Source organism: Micropterus dolomieu, unplaced genomic scaffold, assembly GCF_021292245.1.
Source record: "Micropterus dolomieu isolate WLL.071019.BEF.003 ecotype Adirondacks unplaced genomic scaffold, ASM2129224v1 contig_13282, whole genome shotgun sequence".
NCBI classification, from domain to species: domain Eukaryota; kingdom Metazoa; phylum Chordata; class Actinopteri; order Centrarchiformes; family Centrarchidae; genus Micropterus; species Micropterus dolomieu.
Genome location: NW_025742268.1, coordinates 7,019 through 15,890, shown reverse-complemented (window position 1 = coordinate 15,890; position 8,872 = coordinate 7,019). Strand labels below are relative to the sequence as shown.

The 8,872-nt window shown below is 43.9% G+C and overlaps 1 protein-coding gene across 1 annotated transcript in view; it reads left to right on the top strand.

Annotated features, from left to right (window-relative positions):
- Nucleotides 1-1,586: 1,586 nt before the first annotated feature.
- The window catches only part of LOC123966367 (laminin subunit beta-4-like), an 11,067-nt gene continuing 3,781 nt past the window's right edge, over nt 1,587-8,872 (top strand). The window contains exons 1-8 of the mRNA XM_046042545.1: nt 1,587-1,799; nt 2,097-2,193; nt 2,286-2,652; nt 4,240-4,400; nt 4,592-4,791; nt 4,917-5,114; nt 5,465-5,594; nt 7,018-7,225. Coding sequence (XP_045898501.1) covers nt 2,300-2,652; nt 4,240-4,400; nt 4,592-4,791; nt 4,917-5,114; nt 5,465-5,594; nt 7,018-7,225 — 1,250 coding nt within the window. The 5' untranslated portion in view covers nt 1,587-1,799; nt 2,097-2,193; nt 2,286-2,299. The remainder of the gene's footprint in view (nt 1,800-2,096; nt 2,194-2,285; nt 2,653-4,239; nt 4,401-4,591; nt 4,792-4,916; nt 5,115-5,464; nt 5,595-7,017; nt 7,226-8,872) is intronic.

The following is an 8,872-nucleotide window of genomic DNA, read 5'->3' as shown; positions in this document are numbered from 1 at the left end:
GTAAACTGGACATCCCGTGGAACACGAACGATGCTACCCTGGAATATTTTCATCTACAAGGCCATACTTTGCTTGTTACCTACATATATAAGGCTTAACGCGTACAAAGTAGATATAATTTAAGATCTAATGCTGGACTGTAATGCAAGGTATTGAATGTGTGAACTGAAGCTGGAGGGTGTTTTTATTACGGCCCTTGGCCTTGGAATGAGCTTCGTTGTTAGACTTAAGTTTGGCACACGATCCCCTTGGCTGCCTTCAAAAGAAGGTTCTAGAAAATCTTAATTAACAAGCACTTGCTTTCATGCTTAGCCCAACAAGTTATGTGGATAACATGTATGTACACTATCTCACATTTTAGTAAATATTTGATAATATCATGTGACAACACTGAAGAAATGACTCTTTGCTACACTGTAAAGAAGCGAGTGTACAGCTTGTATAACTGCTTGCTGTCCCCTCAAATTAACACATCAAATTGGATTGAAATTTTAGGTCTGGAGACATGCTTGGCCAGTCAATCACCTTTATGAATGTACCGGTAGCTTGGCTACCGGTACATTCAGTGTCAATGAACATTAGTACACATGACAATCAAAACACAACCCTAAAACTAATTATTTTTGTTCATGTCACCTGTCTGTCATTAGGAAAAACACAACTGTGGATATGTAACGGCGGGTAAATCATAACCTTTTGCCTAATTTTTATTTAATTCATTTCATCAGTGCGGTGTCTGTCACATCGGTCTGCTTCACTTTCCCTGTCCTTGCAACTATAACTTCCACTAACAACAAGAAAACAAAGTGTTACTTTGTGGCTTCAACAACGCTGTTGACACAATGTAGGCTACAGATAAGCTGCAACCCCTGCTAGAGCAAGAAAACTACACAACGATCAGTATTTAATGATTAATTAGGCTATAATCAAAACTCATGTAAAGTCTAACTTTCGGGACAAACTGGACAGGAGTCGGGACAACTGCTCCTAATTCGTGACTAACCCTAGATTGGGCATTTGAGCCTTTAGGATTGAGGTGTGTATGCAAATGATGGGGCGTGGCCCAAAGACTGGAGGTTTGGTTTGAAATGACTAACCCAATAATCCCTCCATAATTTTGAGGGGACAGCAAATTTACACTGTTATACAAGCTGTACACTCACTTTCCATTGTACATTACAAGTGTCATTTCTTCAGTGTTGTCACATGAAAATATATAATCAAATATTTACAAAAATGTGAGGGGTGGACTCACTTCTGTGAGATACTGTATCTCTGTCATTGCTGCTTGTGTAAGTTATTTTCTGTTTGTTTTATTTTAATTGTGCTGTCCTCTTGACCAGGTCTCCCTTGTAAAAGAGATTCTGTCTCAATTGGATGTTTCCTGGTAAATTAAACTAAAAATTTAAAATTTCTAGTCACCCACATCCACCAGTTGCCTTTCACAGTCCCCCATGATGGGAGGGGGGGGAGGCAGACAAGGGTTTAAACGTTGACTTCTGGACTATTTTTCTTTAAACCTCAGCAAACTGAACATTTCCATGTGCATCTGGAATATGTGTATATTTCTTTATTTTCCAGAGTGCTCCTGTGACCGGCGGGGGACAGAGGTGACTCAGTGTCCTCTGGGGAGCCCTTGTTTCTGTGATTCGAGGACGGGACAGTGTCCCTGCAGGAGGGGGGTGGTGGGCATCCTCTGTGATGCGTGTGAGGACGGATACTGGAACCTGGATGGAGCATCAGGGTGTCAACCCTGCAGCTGTGATCGTCTTAACTCTTTCTCCAACACCTGCAACAAGGCAAGACCACCACCAACCACATGTTCAAATCAAAGTGACCACACTGAATACTTTGAATATACCTCACACTACAAACCAGAATCACATCAAGCACACCCAACTGTAAGAAACCTTCTGTGTAACTTTAAGGGATAAATTAATTGATTTTGTACGTCAGTAAGTAAAGTTTCTGTATATTGCACGTTTCAGGTGTCACATAGTGTTTAACGATAAAGAGGACATAATAAAGAGACATACTGTAAAGGTAATTACAGTAGATGATAAAACATTTCTTAAATGTAGCTGTGATGCGTTCAGGTGACGGGACAGTGTCCGTGCCGTCTTGAGTTTGGAGGAAGACAGTGTGACGAATGTGGAGAGAATCATTTTGGGAATCCAGATCTGCAGTGCATCTGTGAGTGAAAACAGACTCTAGCGTTGTCTTTAACTCTTTCTGGGACAGAGCTCCAGGTAGTTTTATTTAAAGAGGTCACGTCTCGTTCTTAGCTTGTGACTGTAACATGGAGGGAACGGAGCGACCGTCATGTGACCCTGAAACCGGGGAGTGTATCTGTCGGACTGGCATCACTGGTATCTTCTGTGATGAGTGCGCCCCGGGCTACAGCTCAGCGTTTCCAGCCTGCGAGGAGTGCCACCCCTGCACCGCCCTCTGGGCCGAAAATGTCACAGATGTCCAGCGAGCCGTGCAAAGGATGAGAACTTTGATCCCTCGCCAGAGCCACGACCTGCTGCCCACAGACGGTCACCGGCAGTGGATGCTGGAGATGCACTCCAAGCTGGACGGCCTCTGCAACCTGACGGGCCTCTCCCCACCGAAGGTGAAGCAGGTGGAGAAACAATATATGATTATTGGGTAAGTTCTAACTTATTAACTAATAACTGTAGTTTTACATCAGAAAACACAGTAACACCATCAGAGTTCATTAAAACACTTTAAAGGGTCTACATAGTCCACAGTGTTCATTTAATTTGTTCAGCTGTTGTTGTTTTTGACTCTATAACCAGTGATTGAAGTGGTTTTAAAAAATACCCTGTATTACATTGATATATCCTGTCTCGCTCCTCCTCTGCTGGGTAAGGTCTCTACCTCCACACACATTCAACATTAAAACAATAATGTGTTCTACCCTACAACACTTCTAACATAATAAGACTGAAATGTGACAAGAAATAAGACCTCATCTTAATATTAGCAAAACATTGTAAATGCACACCTGGTTAACATCAACACATGCACTCTAAGTTCATGTGCTGTGCCACAGCCTTTAGAGTAACTATAGTATAGTTAGGAAGTGTAACCTACAACATTGACTGACTTGAGGGTTACCAACTGATGTAGCTAGAGGGGTCCACATATTTGTTGCAGTTAAACTGCCGTCCTTTGAAGTAACACCTAAAACACTGCTGAGGGTCCTACTGTGTGCACACTTTGTACGGTCTGCCATGGTTTTCGTTCACTTTCGGCGTCATGCACCACCGTGCACCTGGAACGCATTGAGATCGGCAGTTTAAACTTGGAAATATCCCAGTTCCGACCAGTCTCGAACGCGGCATTTGTGTCCACTCAGTTGAATTCTCAGCTGGTGTTGATTTAAAATGAGTGAAATATAAATTACTCTTTAATTGTTTTGTGTTTCACATTTTAAAGTTTTCCTGAATAACTGTGTGTAGAGAAGACTACATTCAGAGACTGTTTACTGTAACCAGCAACCTCATATCACTAATGACATATGCTGACTGACATCAGTTTACACACAGAACAGGTTTTACGAGATGACAATGTTTAGTCACATTGTGCTGCCATTGTTGAGTGACGGTTTCAAGTTGTGTTGAACGCAGCATAATTACACCACAGGTGTGAGGATTACGAGGCACAGGTGGAGCTAATCAGGGCAGAGCCCGACAATCGCATAGGGGCAGGAAGTGTAGTGAAGAGGTGAGGAGCAGAGAAAAATACAATGGTCTCATGGGTTATACGTACCTCTGACTACATTTTTGCAGCTCCACAATTACGTACTCTCAGGCACATTTTGCCACAGTTTTGTGAAACAAATGTCCACTGGGGGTGCTAAAGAGACGGACAGTAATGGAACACTACGATCACATTAGAGATGGGCTGTAGTTGACTTTTTAATATTAAAAAGTCCTAAACCTCAACTTTTATACTTGTATATAAATATACTATTTTACAGCAGTGAACAAGTGTATGTACTGTCACAGCCCAGCTCTTGGCGGGAGACACACGGGTAAACTAAATAACAAATTGATTTATTGATAAGAGCAAAACCAATGGTGTATCAGTGTTCCGTTGATCTTTTTGGTTGTGATGACAGATTTTTGGTCAAATTAAACTGTTAAAATTCACTCTTAAAACAAACTGATGTTCTCTCTGTAAAAAGTTGAACTCAATAATCACTTTTAAATGCTTTCTTCCTAACAGGAAGCTAAAAGACGCCATCGGCCTGAACTTGATCCTGATCGACCCGTCTCCTCTCCTCAACACTGAAATCGACAACATTCGTTTGGAGTTTATGAAGCAGCTGAACAACCTGAAGGAGAAACTCATGGATGATCCAGACCATGCAGATGAAGACCTAGAGGGTACAGAGATGTTGTTCTTGTAATGTTTTAACACCCATCCATCCATCCATCCATCCATCCATCCATCAAGCACCCCCATGTGTCATGTTGTTAATGCCGTCATCACAGAACAGTCTGTGCTTCTTTACGAGCTCCACTTCTTCTTCTGTAGTTTATTTCTGAACTCGGTGTCTCCTCTGATCCTGTTGTAGAGCTGCAGGATGAGATCCAGAGGCTTCATACAGCCTTCATGTCGGATGAGAAGAGGGTCAGAAATGCCAACAAAGCTCTGGAGCACTCAATGGACACCAGACAGGAAGTCAAACTCAAACTGAGCATGTGCAGCAGCAGAGACCTAGTGCTGCTGGAGAGGAAGGTCAAAGAGCTAAGCGCAGTCAACCTTAACCTAAAGGTGAGTATGAACCTGCTGAGTCACATGACTCACACACCAACCAGTCAGAGGTATATGAAGTAGCTCCTGTTTGTCTTGAACCCTAAGCCTTCATACCTTAACCAACATGTTGTGGTTTGATGTAGATCTGTGGAGGACAAGGTCTGGAGGACTGTTCTGGATGTGGTGGAGCTTTGTGTGGTCTGAATCTGGGAAAAAGGAAATGTGGCGATCTAAACTGTGATGGAGTACTTTCTGTCAGTCAGATGGCTTCAGAGACGGCAGAGAGAGTGAAGGACAAGCTCATCCTACTCCCAGCCAGACTGCAGGAGTCTAACAGCAAGGCAGGTTTAAACTGGGAGAACTGGTGACTCAGAGGTCCAGTCCACTTCCTGGTCCAGATAGACCAGCTTTTGAAGAATGTCATTTAAATCCTGTGACCAGAATGAATAAGTTCTCCTGAAGTCTCGTTAGAAAGAGAACTGGTTCAACAGTAACATTTTAACAGCCTCAGCAGCAGCTGTAAATTCAAGTTGCACAGGTCACACCTCACAAACTAGTTCTTGCATAGAGATGATTTCCACCCACTAACTGCCAGATGTGACGGCCGCCAGCTGATGGCCAACAAACAACTCTGTACAAACACTGAGGCTTCACTGTTGAGTAAATGTTATAACTGTTCATTGTGTGTCAGATCAATGATGGCAAACAGGCGGCTCGGGACACCAAAGACCTGCAGCACCGGATCAATGACAACATGGACTCCTTTGAGAGAGAGAAGAAGAAAACCAAGGATCTCATCCTGCAAGTCAAAGACCTGATGGGTCAGTGTTCAGGTGATACCTCAGGATGCTAGTCCTGACCTGGAGAACCGGGTTCAGTCAATCGGTCAGTTCACAGATGGAGAGGTTCTCATGATGCATTGAGCGCCAAGTCAGACCTATCAGAGCTGGTAATTGTGTCTTAAAATATACAGTCTCAGGATGTGAACCCCGTTTAATGACCTGGATTTCTGGTCATAAAATGTGATCTGACCTTCATCTAAGTCTCAACAACAGATAAACACAGTCTGCTTAAACTAATACCCCACAAATGGTTTTATGTTTTCATGTTTATATGGAACACACCGTGTAAATATTTGTGACAGCACAGCTGTAGGAAGTGATGCTACGGGGTGTGAGCCACACTGACATCAGCGCTTGCTGTCTGCAGTATTCACCTCCGTGCCGTTTGCTGTTCGTTCAATGGAGATTGAAAGATTGAATTTGGGACCATTCCTCTTCACAAATCTGTCTCAGTTCAGCAATATTCTTGGGATGTCTGGTGTGAATCGCTCTCTTCAGGTCATGCCACAGCATCTCAGTCAGGCTGAGGTCACGACTCTGACTGGGCGACTCCAGGAGTTGTATTTTTTCTGCTCTGTTGATTTACTTCTGTGCTTTGGGCCATTGTCCCGTTACATCATACATCTTCTGTTGAGCTTCAGTCGGTGGACAGATGTCCTTACATTATCTGTCAAACTTTCTTTATAAATTTTGGAATCATTTTTTCCGTTGACGATAGCAACCGTTCCAGGTCCTGAGGCAGCGAAGCAGTCCCAAACCATGATGCCCCCTCCACCATACTTCCATTTCTTCCACATAGGGTTGTGGGTTCCTTCGAAAAAACTCGACTTTGGTTTCATCTGTCTATGGAATATTTTGCACTAGAGCTGCGGAACATCCTGGCGCTCTTTTGTAAACTTGTTGTGACAGTGGCATCCTCCCATGAACCTCATTCTTGTTCAGTGTTTTATGAATCGTAGCGTCATGTTAGCGTGTTCCAGAGTGTTCAGCTGACCCTCTAGGATCCTTCTTTCCTCATTGGGCATTCTGCACTGTGCTTGTGTAGTCATCTCTGCAGGACGGCCACTCCTAGGGAGAGTAGCAACCCAACTGCCCTGTGAATGTTTACACGGTGTGTTCACTAAAAACGTGAAAACACAAAACTATTTGTGTGGTCTTACTTTAAGCAGATTGTGTTTGTCTGTAGTTGAGACTTAGATGAAGATCAGATCACATTTTATATGGAATTCCAGGTAATACCAAATGGTTCACATACGTTTTCCTGCAACTGATCAATATGGTAACTCTAACATAATATGAACACAAAATTTGTTTTAGAAAAGTTTCAGAAGGCCAAGGGTAGCAGCTCAAGAGTTTTATACTGATAATATACTTAAACAACATCATGTTTGCTCCCCAACAGATGAGAGGGTTCCTCCAGAAGACATTGAGAAATTGACCCGAGCTGTTCTGGACAACCAGCTGCCACAATCACCTAATCAGATCCGAACAATGATCAATGAGATCAGTAACCTGCTGGCCAGTGGCACCAATTTCCACAACGACCTGGAGAACCTGGAGGAGCACGCCAGGACTACCCAAGACCTGCTGCAGAAAGCTAAGCAACTCAAGTCAGTGAATGAAAACATGAAATAACTGTGAAAACACTACACATCTGTTAGCTCGGTGAAAACTTTAACTAAAAAAGGAAACGCTGAATAACAAAACTGGAAACCCTCAGCTGACAAAACACAAACCTTTCACTAGAAACATGAAACCACCTTTAACTTTAGGTTCCCTGGAGGATGCATCCCACTAGTGTGTTTTGATGTCCTGACTCATTGATTAGTGATCGGCTGAGTGACTACTCTAATCTGATATCTGACCACAGTCCAGGGCCCAGTTCTTCATATGTTTTTCATACTTTCTTCATATGTGGATAACCAAGTAATCCAGATTAGAGTGTTACAATTTGACACAAGTCTGGTTTTGTTTGCTTTTCTGAAGCTGGCATACTGATCGGATCAGTTCAGTCATCACAGCCTATCTTCTAATTCTGGGCTGAGTGATTCATTGTCTGAGTGGATTACAGACTTTCTTTGGACCCATGCTCCTCAGCCTGCAGCCCTCCAGACTTCCTGGCTGCTAGCCACCAGTCTTCCTCCCGGCCGGCCTGCCTGTGTTCTGGACAATCTCCCTGCATCTTGGCCTGTTGGCCACCCCGGCATCCAGCCTCTTCTGACTTGTCTTTTCAGCTTAATCGCTGCCCAGCTCCTTGTGATCGCTGCCGTCCAGTGTTGCGGAGGGCTTACTAGCCGGCATCCCAGATACGGAGCTGCCAGAGACTTTGTTGCCTGGTTTAGTAGAGACCATGCTACCCAGCTCACCAGAGATCCAGTTGGTTAGCATGCTACAGGCTCAACTCATCAGAGCTCCAGAGAATGTACTGGCCGGCTTCAGTGTTTGTTTTCCAGCGTACCAGAGACTTTGCTGGCCAGCTCTGAGATTCAGCAATCCAGCACCCCTGAGCCTATGTTTCTGTACCACGGAGCAACCACCAGTCCCTCTTTGTTCTCCGACAGCGGCCAAGCAATCAGCTGCCCCTGCTTCTCCATTGGCGATCCGGTCGACAAGTTTCCCCGACTCCACCAGCTCTCCTGTTTGGCTCCCAGTTTGTCATTGGTCTCCTGTTCTGCAGCCCTGTTGGCGGTCTCTGTTCCTGCTTTCCAGACTTGGATTTCGGTCACGTTGTCCGGCCTCCAGAAAGGTTTTGTCTTTGCTGCCTCTGGACCTGCTCAGTTTTTCTGTTTAGCCCTCTGACCATTCACCTGAGACACCAGCTCCTCGGATACGTGCCCCTGGATCCTTCCTCTGGACCCCCTTCATCCACCCAGTTTGATTTGGACTTTTTTCCACCAGCTATTTGACTATTGCTCTGCTAACCGGACACTTATCCTTGGTATTTAGCAGCTTTACCTCGTCTGTCCGTCTCTTCCCCTCTCACATTTTGACAATTTTAAAATAAGGGTGCACCTTCATTCAAGATAACTTCATCTTGGATAACAAATTAATCCTCAAACTGCTTTCAAAAGCCAAATTGGCTGGATGAGAAAAAAACAAGGTTATTTTAGCCTGATAATAATAACAGCATGTTGAATTGACATGTTGACCTGAATTAGTTAAAACACATTTGAAGGGCCCTGAACTGCTGGAGAAATCCTTGTATTTTGAAGCTGTTATTTTTTGTTTTTAGGGAGCAGACAAAGAACATTGATGTG